Below are 16389 nucleotides of genomic sequence, written 5' to 3'. Positions count from 1 at the left end.
TGTCCTGGATTACACAGCTAATAGGTGACAAAATCACAGTTCAAATCCAGTATTAGATGACACCAGAATCAAACTCCTACAGCCAAAGAAACTAAACCCACACCTACAGTTTCCAAGTAAAACTGCAAAGCTTATTATTTCCCAGGAATTCTACTTTATTGTATTTGTGTATGCTTTTTGTTTCTTCATTTCTCCTTCCTCTGATCCTAATTTTGAAAAAGTCATTCAGATTCTGGACATTCGGTGTCTGATTTCAGACATGTTTAGTGTCTGAACATTCCACTGTGTTCCTTCAGGGTGTGGCCTCAGATTTCCCTCCATTCTCCTGGTAGAATGAATTTGTCACTTCAACGCTGGACTTAGGATCAGCTTAATGCCAACTCCTTCCTTTTTATTTTGTCCTCTGCAGCCCACTCTGCTGGTTTCCTTAGCATTTCTTTAGAGAAGCCAGCAATAAATTAAAATTTTAGTTGTAAATACATGGTGCTTCGTATAGGTTATATGGTGCGCAGGTATTTCATAAAGTTCATCCAGAAACTTATGTTGTCATGAGTTCATATGTTAAAGTATAGCTCAGAGATGTAGCCACAAATGATATTCTGATCAAAGGCAGACAATCAGAGAATATTAAAACCTGACCAAAAAGATTTTTCAGGTTTATAAATGTCTTAATTTTAAATATTTTCTATATATTCTCCTATAGGAGATATGAGAAAATTTATAATGGGGATGTGAAACCTGCAAGTCACGCTTCTGCCTTTGCAGATTACACACAGCATCCTGCAGAGGAGGGGGCCATGGTCACACACCCAGGAATTCTACCTCAGACAGGAAAGGCTGACTTTGGCCTTGACAGTCCAGTCTCAGAAGGCTCTGTCACAACCTTTTCCTCAAATAATCAGAAATACCAAAACATGCTGAAAGTCTCAGGAATGATGAAAAACTTTTGGATAATGGAACTTTCACACCAAGTGGCCTCGTTAAAACAGTTTTGTTTGTGGTTATTCTCTAAGAAACAGGACCTCCAAATGTATTCATTGTGTTCTTGAAGCAAGTTTATCTCTGGTTCAGGCAGTCCTTAGTTTGCTATTTATTTATTTGTGCACACCAGGGACATTTTGCTAATAAAGTGTTTCTCATGCACAGAAATATTGGCTGCCATTCTCATCCACTGTTGTAATCGTGTCATTCATGCTTATCAGCCCTCGGCAGCTGTCTGGCTAATGTGGGGCTTTTCCAGAGGCACTTCTCAGACACTAATGTGAACAAGAATTATCATCACATCTTGTTGAAATGCAAATTCTGAATCAATAGGTCTGGGAGGTGAGGGAGCTGTATTTCTAACAAGCTCCCCGATGAGGCTACTGTTGGATCCCGCACCTTGAGTAGCAAGGGTATGAATGGATTTTTGTTTGTCCTTTCGGATAAATACTATAGCGCCAATGAAACAACAAGCAATTGAACCGTGTTAACAATGAAATAATCGCAAGAGCAAAACTCTTTGGCGTGTGAATAAAACTGGGACCTTTCATTTATGGGCTTATTAGTGCCAAATAATTGTCACAGTGCTTACCTTTTGTTTTCTCCTTTGGATCTAGGGCTCTCCAGGACTTCCAGGATTCACTGGTCCCAAAGGCGTGAGGGTTAGTAGTCCAACCAGTCTAGCCTGACTGATGAAAATTCTTTTTTTTAAAAAAAGAAATCTGCACTGTAAAATTTATGCAGATGTCACAAAGGAGTACATTGTGTGTGATACACTTCCATAGATGAAGTTCAGGAACAGGTAAAAACAGTCTATAATGGTAGAAGTCAAAATAGTCCTTACTTTGTTGAGAGTAGGTGTTAACTGACTTTGAGAGGTCATGAGGGAACCGTCTGGGGTGTTGGAGGTGCTCTATGTCTGGATGGGGTGACGGTATCACCAATATGTGCATATGCACATATATAAACATTCCTCAATCTGTTTGTGGAAGATTGGAGCACTTTACTGTATGCAAATTAAATCTTAAATAATCTACCCAAGAAAGGCCCAAAACAATCTTAATCATCTCTTTTTAAAAGTTATATAAATGGAAGATTTACAAAGTTTGTCAAGCCTTTTTTTGTTTCTCAAATAGTTTTTAGTGTTCCCAATTATAGTTGCAGAACGGGGTTATTGGCATGGTAAATCATTTTTTGTTTATAGGTTGAACATCTTTAAAGAGTTTTTTTCTTGCCACCCTTTCCGTTTTCTCTGTCTTTAGGGAACAACTGGATTACCAGGATTTTCAGGTCCTCCTGGACTTCCAGTAAGTAATGAGAAAAATGTGTAAATGGAATAATAAGAAGTAAGCTCATTTTAATAAAGATGTTAAAGCAATAGCACAAGAAAATGAGTACTGATACATTTGCTACATGATGAAAATATCAGAATCACATAGTGTATTAGTGTGGATTTACAAGACATACAAGTCAAATTATATTTCCTGAAATACAAACAGATGGAACAGATTGAGATGGAATGGGATGGGATGGGATGGGGTGGGATGGGATAGAATAGAATAGAATAGAATAGAATAGAATAGAATAGAATAGAATAGAATAGAATAGAATAGAATAGAATAAATGAACTCTGCTTGATAGCACAGGATAATAAAATAATAAAATAGTTACCTCTGTGCACACTTCCCTCTTCTCTTTCCTTTACGCCAGCTTAACACAGCGTGCTAATGGACTTATTTTATATAGAAAGACCTTTTGTTTTATCTTAAATATCTGTATCTCACTGGATAATTTTTGGTTTTAATTAGCCTATTTTATTTGCTATGATTTTTGTTTAAATTATTATCTAAAATAACTAATTTACTACTTTATTTAAATAACCATTTATACTTAAAGAACTATCTAAATTAGCCCATCTTTTCCCACCATGGTTTCTGCACTGTTTCCACCTGTTCCCGGGGCCTGATTATCTCTCCTTTTTGAGACTTGCTCTATTGTTTAGGGCATCCCAGGCCATCCTGGACCGTATGGACCTGTCGGTTTGCCAGGATGCAATGGTTCTAAGGTATGTATGCCTCACACAGGAGATGGTTAGTTAATGTTTTGCTAAATAAATAAATCAAGGTGAAGTAGTAATGAGACAGGCTAAGCTTTCCCTGAAATATTCTTTTAGCCAGAACCAATGGTATGTGTCTTCAGGGCAGACATAGGATGGTTTTCTTTCTTCTTATGCCTTTTTCTTTACTTTCTTCCAGTTTTATTGAGATATAATTGACATACAGCAATACATAAGTTCAAAATGTACAGCATAATGATTTGACTTACATACACCATGATATGATCATCACAATAGTTTAGTGAACCCACCATCTCTTATAGATACAAAATTAAAGAAAGAAAAATAATTTGTGTGTGATGAGAGCTCTTAGGATTTACGCTATCAACGTTCATGTATAACATAGAGCAGTGTTAATTAGATTTATCATGTTGTGCATTCCCTCCCTAGTACTTAATTTATCTTATAACTGGAAGTTTGGAGTACCATTTGAGTGTCTGCATCCAATTCCCCTCCCCTCCCCCACCTCGCTTTCTTTTTTTTTTAATTTATATATTTATTTTTGGCTGCCTTGGGTCTTCGTTGCTGCGTGCGGGCTTTCTCTAGTTCTGGCGACTGGGGGCTACTCTTCGTTGCGCTGCGCGAGCTTCTCATTGTGGTATTTTCTCTTGCTGCAGAACAGGGGCTCTAGGTGTGCGGGCTTCAGTAGTTGTGGCACGCAGGCTCAGTAGTTGTGGCTTGCAGGCTCTAGAGCGCAGGCTCAGTAGTTGTGGCGCACGGGCTTAGTTACTCCGCGGCATGTGGGATCTTCCCAGACCAGGGCTCAAACCCATGTCCCCTGCATTGGCAGGCGGATTCTTAACCACTGCACCACCAAGGAAGTCTCCCCCACCTTGCTTTCTGATTGCTTTGTAAGGAAGTTCTCTGATGTTCTCCCACCGAAAGATAACTGGGGGCTCAAATGGTTATTTGCATCTGAGGTTGTGAGTGTATATAAATCAGAAACTAAGGCTTGGAATGCAAAATTGGTCTTTGGAATAGAATGACTGAGCTTTTCGATGTTCATTCATCTCCTTTGTTTCCTGACTGCACTCTCCTTTTCCCCAGAATGGTGGCCATGAAAGGAGTAATTACTAAAGTTTCAAGGAAGCAGCAATTGAAAAGTTCTTGGCACAATTAGCCTTTTGCCATTTATGCACAATTTGAGAAACAGTAGATTCTAATCCTGTTTTCAATTAAGATAATGGTTTCCTGGCCTTCAGCCTCATGACCCAGTAGCTGTAAGGAATTTGGGTTACTTTGTCTAGATTTACCACTGCAGGGTTGGAAGAGAGAAACAGGGAAATTATCTCAATAGGCTGTTCTAGAACAACTAAGAAGAATGACAAGCTCTGTATGTCTTCCAGGGTGAGCAAGGGTTTCCAGGACTTCGGGGGACACCAGGCTACCCAGGCATCCCAGTACGTTTATATTTCTAACTCCTCCAAGACATAAAGTACAATTACAAGGAGTTTCCTTTGGAATGACCACATACAGAAATCTGTCATGACCTTGGGGAAGTGTGAGGCAGCCGACAGTAGACATTCAACTAATAGTTGAGAAATGAATGAATAAATGCACTTTGAGACTTTGTTTTGCTTTTGAGACACTGAATGGGAGATGTGAACTAGACAGTGGGAGAGGCCTGGATTGTGGTGCCTCAAGGATGAAAGAGAGGAGAGAAGGGCCCTGGAACTGGGTCTTAGAGAGCTCCAGCATGTAATGTGAGATCAAGGACAATAAGCCTGTAAAGGAGGAAGGGCCCTCAAGGTAGAAGAAAACAAGGAGGAGTGAATTCTGGAAGCCCAGGAAAGATGTTGCTAAATAACATAATAATAAAAATTTGACTGAGTAAATCTGACCATCTAATATTGGCCTTAGTGGATGATTCATGAATCTGGCAGCATCCCATCTAACAAGGAGAGAGTTTCTGCATCCAACAATAGATAGGAAAGGTTTTTAAAGCCAGAGAGCGAATGGAAAAAATGACATTATTAGCAAAGAATGTATTGTTTTATTAACAAAGAAGGCATTGTCTTAGGCAAAGCTGCCTCTTAAGGGGAATGGAAGGTGTTATTGGGTGGAATATCTTATTAGTGCAGACCAGGAATTTCCAGGTTGGCGGGTCAAAGGTCACATTCCTAGGGTAGGTTAAAACCGTAGTCAGGTTAGGTATTAAGTCTTGGTTTACTGCTGTGGACCTAACAGGAGTGATTCCATCTTGGATCCATCTCCTTTTTAACAATTTCCAGTAAAGGGGAGTGACAGACAGCTGCCTAGTGCTGCTGAGAAATCCAGTAAGGCGGGAACTAATGTGTTGTCGGTTTCAGTAACATCAAAGCCACTGCAGACTTTAACTTCCATGACAGACAGAGGGAGGACGTAGACGTGAGTGTAAGAAAGATGTGAGAGATGAAGAGAGTGGGAAGTTTGCCGATGACATGAAAGATAGACAAGGCAGTATGGGGAGGGTGGATTTAGGGGGAGACTTTGTTTAAATGAGAAAGACTTGAGCATGTTTAAAAGCCAGTGGGAGGTACAGAGGGAGGGAGAGAAGGCAGAATAGCAGGGAGGACAAAGCAGGGATGCTGTGTATTTGATTTGCCTCTGGTCGCTAATATGCCGCTCCTTTTCCTAGGGTGCCGTTGGTTTGAAAGGAGAGAAAGTAAGTTATTTGTGGCATGTTATTGTCAAAAAATCTCTAATTGTACATATGAAAGGGACTTGTATTAAACAATAAGACATAAGTAATTACAAATCAGATCTCATGATTAATTCAGAAATCATAGTAACTAGGACATGATATTTATTCCTATTGAACAACTTCTACTTCTTGTCATAGATATGTCTTCAGGAATACAAGTTTTGTATTACTCTTTAGGAAAATAGGGTCTGGGAAAAGAGAGCTGAACTTATGCTCAGGGCCGCAAATTCTAGAAAAGGAATTGCCACTCATTTTGGTGTCTTGGGAAATGGTCTGTTATTCTTGTGTCTTTCTTCCCTCCACAGTAAATGGTCAACTTTGGAAAATATGAAAATGCTTTAAATTCTTCAAAATGGAATAACTAAATAATCCTAAAGCATTTCTCTAAGTATATATCCTGAAAGTGCTTTTATCCTTGAAGCAATATGACCTTGAATAACCATTTAAAGGAGTTTTGAAGATATAACATTGCTTATGTTTGATGAACTTCTTCATTTTCAAGGGGGCTCCTGCTGAAGGAGAAGGTGTAGCCCTTGATGGAAAAGGTGACCCTGGGTTGCCAGGAGCTCCAGGATTCCAGGTACGCACTTCAGAGAAGGTCCCTATCATTCTCGATCTCTTTCTCTCTGTCTCTCTCTTTCCACCTCTTTTTTCTTCTTCTTCTCTCTCTCTTCTTCTCCCTCTATCTCTTTCTCACTCTCTTACAAATATTCTTCATAGATATTCATATCTCTTCTATTTACATATTTACCTCATTTTATTCTAACACATTCACCTCATTATAAGAAACTACATTTAGCTCATATAAAAAAGGTGATTTTGTACATATGTCTTTTAGCCTCTTCTTAAGTCTCAATCACCCAAGCTTTACTAAATCTAAGAAGGAGCCTTCAAGGAATGGTTGTGTTCCACTTTGTATTTGTTGAAATCCCGGGTAAGATTGTATTACACGTTGAATACCATTTAAAATCGTAATATTACGTAACAGTCCTATTGTAAAGTTTGCATGATAGTAATATTTTATTTAACTGCACCTTTCTCCTGTTGAATAGTTTGCTTTCTGACCTCTATGTACGTAGCCAGAGGGTGATCCAGAATAGATACAAGGAAAGAGCTATTTGGTGGCTGTGTGCACTTTGTGATTCAGAAGGATCTTTTGATAATAAGTTATTTGATTGGTATATGTTTTTGAAGGCCCTCAAAAAGCTTTCTTGCTGTAAAGAAGTAGGAAAAATAAACACGTCTTAGCCAAAAAAAGGGGGGGGAGGATCTTTTGATACTACCTTTCAGGTTAATTAATCAGAAACATTTTTTTTTTTTTTTTTTTTTGCGGTACGCGGGCCTCTCACTATTGTGGCCTCTCCCGTTGCGGAGCCGCAGGCTCTGTGGCCATGGCTCACGGGCGCAGCCGCTCCGCGGCATATGGGATCCTCCCAGACCGGGGCACGAACCCGTGTCCCCTGCATCGGCAGGCGGACCCTCAACCACTGCGCCACCAGGGAAGCCCAATCAGAAACATTTTAACTTAATTCAGAAGTGTAGGTGGAAATTCCTGGGCAGAGATAGGAATTTGCCTGAGTGAGTCAAAGAGTTTGAGTTAAGGTTGTTGAACATCTACATGGTGAGCCATGGCAGCTAATGATGGGCTGCAAAACTGAAGAATGACACGGTTCGGAGCCATATAAGCTTTTGAGAAAAGATGCAGAATATGATGGCTCTTGTTTTTTTGCTTAGGAAGCATTTAGAGAGCCAGGTGCTGAGGGCAGGGCATCTAGTAAGAGGAGATAGTAGCAATCTGGGACACGGATGTATCCCTTCAATATGTATTGAGTGTTGGCCATGTACCACATTGAGCTACTGCTGAAAGTATAGCAGTGGGACCTTCAGTCATACAAGAAATCCTTATTACGTGCCAGGTAGGTTCCAGGGGCTATTTAGGTGCTGGGGATACCACAGTGCACAAATCTCCAAAAATAGTTTAACAAAAATGTTTGCCCTCATGGCACATTCTAGAAGGAGAAAATATTTAAAAATGTAAATTACTAAGTATATGTTGTATTAGATAGTAATAAATGCCAAGGAGAAAAATAATGCAGGGTTGGGGGATAGGAAGTGTCCAGATTAGAAGGAAGGTTGTGGCATTAGATCGGATGGGCAGGAAGGCCCCATGGAAAGGATAACGTTTGAATAAAGATAAGAAAAGGGAGAGAAAGTGAGTTATAGAGATATCAGGGGAAAGAGGATTCTAGGCAGAGGCAGAGCAGGTGGAAGGGCCCAGAGATAAGAACATGCTTGGAGAGGGAGAGAGAGAGAGAGGAAACATTTCTAAAAATTGTAAAAACTCTTCTAAAGTAAAGCAACTGCTCTGGTCATTTTCCTGGAAATAGTACCATCAGGTTGACCCTGGTAGCCTGTTATATACGGCAACACATGTTACACATGGCCTCTATTGAAATTAATTGCAGCCATAAATAAGAAACATTAGGCTCTGATTTTTCTAAAATAGTTTAATGCATTTAACTAATGGACATCGTTCTTCAGTGAGAAGTAAATTTAAACTTATTCTAATTCTTCTCTTAATTTAAAGGGTTTGCCAGGCCTTCCAGGTTTTCCTGGACCTATTGGTCCCCCTGGCCCTCCAGGATTCTTTGTGAGTATGAAGCCACCATTGCTGTAGACATCGTAACTAATAAAAGAATTATAGCCTAATATTTTAAATAGAGTTTTAGGCTTGATTCATTACCTGCTATAATTTTAACTGGTGGATTTTTCTAGGGCTTTCCAGGAACCATGGGACCTCCAGGACCTAAGGTAGATGACAATTCATATGTTGTGTCAGCCAGAACATCCTAACCGATCTAAAAGCCAAACTCAGTCTGATTCCACATGTGGGTCACTGCTGGGCACCCCTCTGGAACTCACAAGGATTCCCAGCAGGGAAGTAAGCATGGCTAGCAGCTCTGCACCTCCTACTTCCCTTCTCCCTGCACTTCAGTAACTTGATCTCTGATACAAAGTGTCTTAATTCAATTATAAGGAGTTCCTCATCAGGAAAAGGGCAAGGATTCCTACTCTTTATGTTTCCCGCAACACTTTACCTTATATATTTTTTTATTGGGCTGCTTCCCAAAGCCAACCTGTTTTTATACTAGTAAATAAAAATGACTATTCATGGACTCATTAAGCACAGTCCTGCATTTCTTTCTATTACAAAGGCCAACTGTTAGTATGGGGGAGGAAAAAACTTTTTCTTCTATCTTCTTAGGTTCAGTGAGTGGGTTAACTGTAGGAAGAAAGTTTGATTTCATATGCATGTGGAGACCTCACAGAAATGAAATGAAAAACCCCAAAGAGGCAGTCAGACCCAGAGGCTTGTATACTATTTTAACAAAGGGTGATAAATTTGTGGAGAAGTGACAGGACAAAGGAAAAGGGTTTTGAGCTTCAAGGGGCAGTAGATTGTGGAAAGGTCAATATATGGGGGGAAACTAATGGAAGATAAGCGTTATTTCAGTAAAGTTTGTTTATGCAGACTTAAGTGAGTGTTGTCTCCAGTGATGACTTGTCTTCTCTTCCTGGTACAGGAGAGGGGAGGGTGACACCTTCACAAAGGGAAATTTAGGCCCTGTCTTGAGGCAGATGGGGGAGAGCAAGGAACTTTTTCTGCATTTGCTGTTTCTCACTTGCCTTCAGCTCAAAATAATTCTTTTGCCAAAGTGGTATATTTTGGGGTGGCATATTCTGATCCCCTTCATTATTTTAAGTAAGAAAATGTTGAGCAAGGCTGAGCCCCACCAGGAAATTACTTACTATCAGAAAGCCTTTGTGTGTAGGGTACTTGCCAAGGTGCTTTCACATTTATTGTTTCATTGATGTGTGTACACACACACACACACACACACACACACACGTGCACACACATACATACCCTGTGAGATGAATAGGTTCAGGTTAAGTGCTTTTCTGTACAGCTTGTGGCCTAATTGGGGGAAAATCTGCAAACTCAAGAGCAGAAAAGCAAAGACACATTGGTTGAAATGATAGATTACTGAAGAGAGATGATTCACAGACTTATCTCATGTCACTAACTTACTAGTGAAGTCAGGTTGCTTGAATTCTATTCTTAGTTCTCTATTAAGTTTTGAATTTCAGAATCCTAAAGATCAGCTACACATCCCTCTTATTTTTAAGATGGGGAAACTAGGGCATCAGGAAGTTACCAGCCAGAGGAAGCAAAATTGGCTGGTGGCTGAGCCAGAAAAATGTCCTCCGAGCTGGGTTCCTTCCCCTGCCCCACACCATCTCCTGTTATCACTTGCCCTATTAAGTAAATCCCTTAAGCTTTCTGCGCTTCAAGATCTCTACTTTTAAAAGAAACGTGTTGCCATTCCACTCCGAGAAATAGCTAAAATAACTTTTACAATACTAACATTACCGTTAAAATATAAATGTTCAATTATAAACATTGAACCTTAATGGCTTTAGACTATACATTCATGTTCATTTTTTAAAAAATAATTTGGTTTTGTCTTTTCTTACAGGGTCACATGGGCGATAAAGTGATAGGACAAAAAGGAGAGCGGGTAATTTAAATTCTGTGGTTTATTTGTGGGCAAGATATTTTAAGTTCCCTAGCAATCAACTTACACAATTTATTCATTAAGTCACATTGAAACGAAAGTATTTCCTGTGTCTCAGGTTCCATTTGCTTTATCTTCCCAGGTAAGAACTAAAGAGGAAATGTAGATCTCTCAAGCTTAGTTTTTTATTCCTGAGTGTATTTGTCTTTAGGGTATGAAAGGATTAACAGGACCGCCCGGACCACCAGGAACAGTTATCGTGACACTAACCGGCCTGGTCAACAGAACGGTAACTCTTCAATTTTATTATTAGGGTTGCACCTTCCCCTTTCTGGGATGAGGTCCTTTGATCCCTTACCTCTTTTATAAGCTCTGTCACCTAAGCCCAGCTCAGCCAACCTGGGCCTCTGGATTTTATTCCTTCTCCATCTTTTACTCGAGAACTAGAAAACATGAAATGGGGAAGATACAAGGCAAGCCGCTCCCAACATTCTTTTTTTTTTTTTTTTTTTTTTTTTTTTTGCGGTACTCGGGCGTCTCACTGCTGTGGCCTCTCCCGCTGTGGAGCACAGGCTCCGGACGCGCAGGCTCAGCGGCCATGGCTCACGGGCCCAGCTGCTGCCGGACCGGGGCACGAACCCGCATCCCCTGCATCGGCAGGCGGACTCTCAACCACTGCGCCACCAGGGAAGCCCTCTCCCAACATTCTTGAAGGAAGAGCCTAGATCTAATTTTGCTCACCCATTATCCCCATCCCTCTCCTTGTTGCTAACATAGGGTGGGTATACGGTGAGTATTTTTGAATAAACAGTAGCAAAATGGTGTGTGGCTCTGATGCAATTGGATAGCAATGACCTAAAGATAAGGGTAGAGCAGTATCATAATCAAATGGGACATTTTTACCTGCCGTCATCACCCCAAGGCAATGTGGCCCCCACTCCTCTCCAAGGACACTGTGACTCGTTATTTTGACATTATCATGTGCTTTTTGCTCCCACACTGGGGTAGCTAGAAGGACCAGAGGATGGAATTGAATCAGATGCTCAGAAGAAGTGCATCCCAGCATCATACACCAATCCTAGACACCAGGTTGACCCTGGAATGTCTGGGAAGGGGAATGGGGAGTGAGGGGGAAGCTAACAATTTTCTTGTGGATTAACTAAGAAATAAACATAAATCATCCTTCTCCTTTAAACTTATGATTAATTGTTTTTAATAATAGCTTGATTGCAATATAATTCACATACCATAATTTTCACCCTTCTAAAGAATAAAATTCATGGGTTTTAATTATAATTAACTTTTAACAGCATTATTGAGATATAATTCACAGGCCATAAAATTCACTTATATAGTGTACAATTCAGTGACTATTAGTATAGTCATGGATTATGCAGATATAACCATGTGCAATTTTAGAACATTTTCATCACCCCCAAAAGAAATCCCTTAATCATCTCTTTCAATATAATTCATTTTTAATGATAGAAATTATCAACACAAAACTAGAAGAGTTAAAACAGAACATGGTAAGTTTTATGTGGCCAAAATACTAACTCTCATTGAAGACTGGAAAAGAATTGGCTGAGGAGAGTAACTGAACTTTTCAGAATTAATCAACAACAGTATATTTAATAAAGCCTAAAGCTTTATTGGCTGAAAACTGATGGGAAAAAATCTTGTTTTGACAAAAGCAAGATCTGGAAGATTTGACCCAGGGGACAAAATTGAGTTATTTATAAAAATGATGCCCTCAGGAGGATACTCACATTGGGAAAAAATTGTTTTTGAAAATTATATTTTCACAATATAGGAATAAAATGTGATAAGGGCAAAACAAACCTAATTAATGAATTCAATCCTCGTTGTAACATTTACTCAGAAAATAGTTGATCTCAGTGAAAATAATTTCAGCATATTAAAAATGAAAGTAAACTACATTAGAAATGATCTAATTGTGCTTATAGAAAACTGATTCAAGAATTAAATTAGTTTAATACGGTTTGATCTAAAGGATACTTTCATTTTTTTTAAAAAAAAGAAAAGGTTGTAAGAAGGATATATTGTACAGCACAGGGAATAGAACCGATATTTTATAGTAACTATAAAAGGAGTATAAAAATCTTGAATCACTACATTGTACACCTGAAACTAATACAATATTGTAAATCAGCTATACATCAGTTTAAAAAATAAATAAAATATAGCACACAAAAAGTTTGTATATTGTTTCAGGGGGTTCCCAGGTATAAAATTCAAAATGTGAAAATTGATAATGTGGTGTGTTAACAGGAGGTATATAAGTAGCTTGAAAATCCAATCCATTGAACAGACAGAGGACTTTTCCAAGTACAGTCAATAATATCTTGTTTGATCTGTTTGTAATGACCTTAACTTGTTTTTGTGACAGGACCTCAAGGGGGAGAAGGGAGACCAGGGAGCCATGGGCCAGTCTGGACGCCCTGGACCCTCAGTAGGTCACTAAGAATCATGTTGTTCCCTTGAAACAAAAAGTAGAACCTTAGAGCATATTTTGACGTATGATCTACCTTTAAATCTTAATATTAGCTAAAGCACGGTAGTATTTTACCGCAGAGATCGTAAATACTAGAATTATTTTATGGCCACTTCTAGCTGAAATCCCTGCACTGTTTTACGTGTACCCAATGGCACCCATCTTATGATTTATCTTCAGCATCTGTTTCTAAATTAATATTCATAAATAAGATGTCCTTCTCAGATAACCCACCATTTCAAAAATTTTAACAAAAGGGAAAAGTTAATAAAAATCAATGTAAGTCAAAAATCAATAATTTACAAAACTTGACCTAACTCTCATTAATACAGGGGCCACCTGGAGAATCTTACGGATCAGAAAAAGGTGCTCCTGGAGAACCAGGCCCGCAGGTGAGTTTGGAAATTCAGTGTCATGTGCAACCTAAATTAGTAAGTACTCAGGACTCTTGAGGTCATGAATATAAGGTGCTTAACTCAAACTAGCTTAGATTTTCTAAACTTTTTTTTAAAATTTGGGAGTTAGAATTTATTTGTTCAAGTATCTGAGAAGTTCAAGGTTAAAACAAGCTTCAAGGACTTCTGAACCTGAAATGAAATGGGCAGGACTCTGTCCATTTCACTTCTGCTCCTCTCTGTGTATCAGCCTCATCCTCTTCTTTGACAAACGATCTTCATCCATATAGGGGGTGATGGGTAAAAAAAGAGGAGAATGTAGAAGCAACAGAGGCTCACTCTCCCTCCCAGCTCTATTTTGCAAAGATTTAAACACATATATTGTTTAAAAACTCTAAAAATTATATGCTGGGAAAATATTTTTTTCTAAGAAAAAATATTCAACTAATATGATTTTTAATTTTATCATATCATTTATTATTTTATCATAATAGTTAATCCCAAAAGCCCTGTCTGTTTGAATGCTGCAAAATACCTTTTATACATATATTTAAATATAGGCACATCTGGAGTTCAGGGAATTGCCAACACCGCAAATGAATAGACTGTGAATGCCTCCCTCTTTCTGGATTTTCCTGTTCCATTCTCTGCTCAGTGCTTCCTTGATTTTCCTTCTAAGCTTTGATGGGTAGTGTTAACTCTAGTTTAAGCTTAGCTCTTAATATCCTCTCCTTTTTCCAGTGACCCTCCCTAATTTCCCATTCTGACTGGCTTCTGCCTTCCCTGGCAAGAGAAGGACATCACCTGTTCTGTGGTTAATAGTTTTTCCTTTTAATAAGTGGGGGAAACCTCAGTCAGGCTTTCTTGCCTAAGGTCAAGAGATGATCATATCATTTAATTTTTCATGTTTATTGAAATTACCCATATTTATTAAGTTACGTGTTTTTGTTTTGTTTTTGTTTTAGGGAAAGCCTGGAAAAGATGGTGCCCCCGGTTTCCCTGGCACTGAGGTAAAGACGTGACTTGGCCCATTAATATAGTGAAAGTGTCGGTCCTATTAGACAAAAGGGTTTTTGAGAGTCACTAGTTTTAAGCAAACCAAAAGCATATAGCTTTTAAAAATTATGTTTGAGAATCATAGTGTTACACCCTCACTGTGGAGAGAGGTCATCTGAGCACATTTTTTTTTCCTGAAAGGAGTTTAAAGCATTTTGCTTCTTACAGAAGAGATTGATTATCAATGTGTCTTCTGACCTACGCACTTTGCTGTTCTCCGTAGGGAGCCAAAGGCAGCAAGGGTTTCCCTGGGTTAAGGGGCGAAGATGGCATCAAGGTAATTCCCTTCCTAACATCTATCTTCAGCTTTTTTAATTGGTTGGGTTTGGTCACCCTTTCCCCACACGTCCTGAAACTTGGTACAAGGAATTGCAATTAGAGCTCACTAAAACATCTTAGCCTATTTGTTAAGAAGAAACAAGAGATGTGGCAACTATATTTGAACACTTGAAGGGGAAAGATGTTGCACCTGTCCTGTGTAGTAGAAGCTGACTTAGGACGAGTGAGATTTCAGCTCAAATCTCAGCTGAGATTTCAGCTCCCTGAGGAAGAAGCTGGAAAGGACCTGCGATTGGAGGAAGTTTCAGGTCATCAGAGGTCAAGGGTAGGCTGGTCCCCATGAGTCTCAACCTGGGTCACGATGTACTGAAAGGTCATCATCAGTTAACTGTGGACCATATTCCACATCATTGTTTCTGACAACACGTTACAGATATTTTCAAATAGTTTTCATAGGTACATATATATGCAGATTCAAGATTTTTATCCTGTGTTAATATCGCTTCCAGTAGAATCCTGGAATGCCCTCTTGAGTAGGTAAGAAAGGAGGTTGATTATAGCTGGGACACCGGGAATTGCCTACAACCCACAGCCTGGTTTCCCTGTGCCTCTATTCTGGGTGGGAACAGGAGAGCACGCAATGATGCAAACATCCTTTGAAGGGAGTGATGTGGAAGAAACCTAGAGAACAAGAGCCACTTCTTCCAGACCTTGTAGATAAGATTCTTGACTCAGATATGGCCCTCCAGGAAGATAATCACAAGTAGTATCCCTTTCATGTTAACTTGGTTTGCACATTTCATAGAAATAACATCAATTCTAGCATAGATTTGTTTACCTGTGCATTTTGGTTTCTAAGTTTACCTAACATGTAAATACTTTTGATTAAAGTGCTCATAATTTCTAACTGTCTTCCAACATAGGGGTGGAAAGGAGACATGGGCCCTCCAGGATTTCGTGGTCCAGTAAGTGTAATTAAAGACCATTTTAAGGTCATGTTTGATCAAGTCTTTCAAAATATCAAGGAAATTTTGAATCATTGTCTCTTATTGACTGCTATGATAGAGATTACAGTATTTACCTTTTTATCAAACCGGGGCAAAAAAAATAGCTGTTGTCATTATTTGTCCATTTGATAATGGACAAGTATTTTTCTTTGGTCCTACTTGGTCCCTGGAATGCACTGGCCATGCCCATCCTGGGCTGTAGAGAAGAAAACCTTTGTCTAATCAGGCCTGGCCCAAGGTAAGTAATCCCTTGCCCTTAAGTAGGGCAGGAAGGCAGCAGAGGAGGACTGCTTGGGCAGCAGGGTGGCCGTCTCCAGCTGGGCCCCATTAAGACAGCCCTGCACTGTGAGGCAGCAGAAGCTCAGCCCTGGGTTGAATACAGGACCAGCAAAAACCAATGACCCCAGCCCATGCTCCTTAGCGGCAGGCTGTTTCCTCCCCTCCCCGGCGTGAACATGGATTTGATGTCTGTCAGCTCCTGACTGCAGGGTGGCTACATTTTATACAGTGACTCTGCAGCTTAAGGAGATGAGTGCAAAAGACCCAGACCCTAAGGTCTGGCCTCTTCCTTTCCTGCCTCAAAAGATGGTGGTTCTCACATTCAGTGTGACTGTGCAGGTATGACAGAAAGCTCCTCCATGGTGGCAAAGGAGTCACTGGGGGAGTGTGTGTGCGTGTTATTACAAACGCAGTTCTCAGACCCTTCAGGCTAAGTCAGTCAACTCAGTAACCGGAGGAGGGTCCCAGAAATCAGCCTCTTTACACTACAAGCAAATG

General features: G+C 39.7%; 1 protein-coding gene across 1 annotated transcript in view; it reads left to right on the top strand.

Annotated features, from left to right (window-relative positions):
* The window catches only part of COL4A3 (collagen type IV alpha 3 chain), a 134168-nt gene that overhangs the window by 64955 nt on the left and 52824 nt on the right, over window positions 1-16389 (top strand). Inside the window, exons 4-18 of the mRNA XM_022567847.2 lie at window positions 1599-1643; window positions 2244-2288; window positions 2984-3046; window positions 4444-4497; window positions 5715-5741; window positions 6283-6360; window positions 8368-8430; window positions 8556-8591; window positions 10322-10363; window positions 10572-10649; window positions 12771-12833; window positions 13208-13267; window positions 14236-14280; window positions 14550-14603; window positions 15529-15570. Of these exons, the coding sequence (XP_022423555.2) occupies window positions 1599-1643; window positions 2244-2288; window positions 2984-3046; window positions 4444-4497; window positions 5715-5741; window positions 6283-6360; window positions 8368-8430; window positions 8556-8591; window positions 10322-10363; window positions 10572-10649; window positions 12771-12833; window positions 13208-13267; window positions 14236-14280; window positions 14550-14603; window positions 15529-15570 (795 nt within the window). The remainder of the gene's footprint in view (window positions 1-1598; window positions 1644-2243; window positions 2289-2983; window positions 3047-4443; window positions 4498-5714; window positions 5742-6282; window positions 6361-8367; window positions 8431-8555; window positions 8592-10321; window positions 10364-10571; window positions 10650-12770; window positions 12834-13207; window positions 13268-14235; window positions 14281-14549; window positions 14604-15528; window positions 15571-16389) is intronic.

The sequence above is a fragment of the Delphinapterus leucas genome, chromosome 8, assembly GCF_059928025.1.
Source record: "Delphinapterus leucas isolate spDelLeu-1000000601 "Yukka" chromosome 8, BTC_Dleu_Yukka2, whole genome shotgun sequence".
NCBI lineage: Eukaryota > Metazoa > Chordata > Mammalia > Artiodactyla > Monodontidae > Delphinapterus > Delphinapterus leucas.
This window is presented reverse-complemented; position numbering and strand designations above follow the sequence as displayed.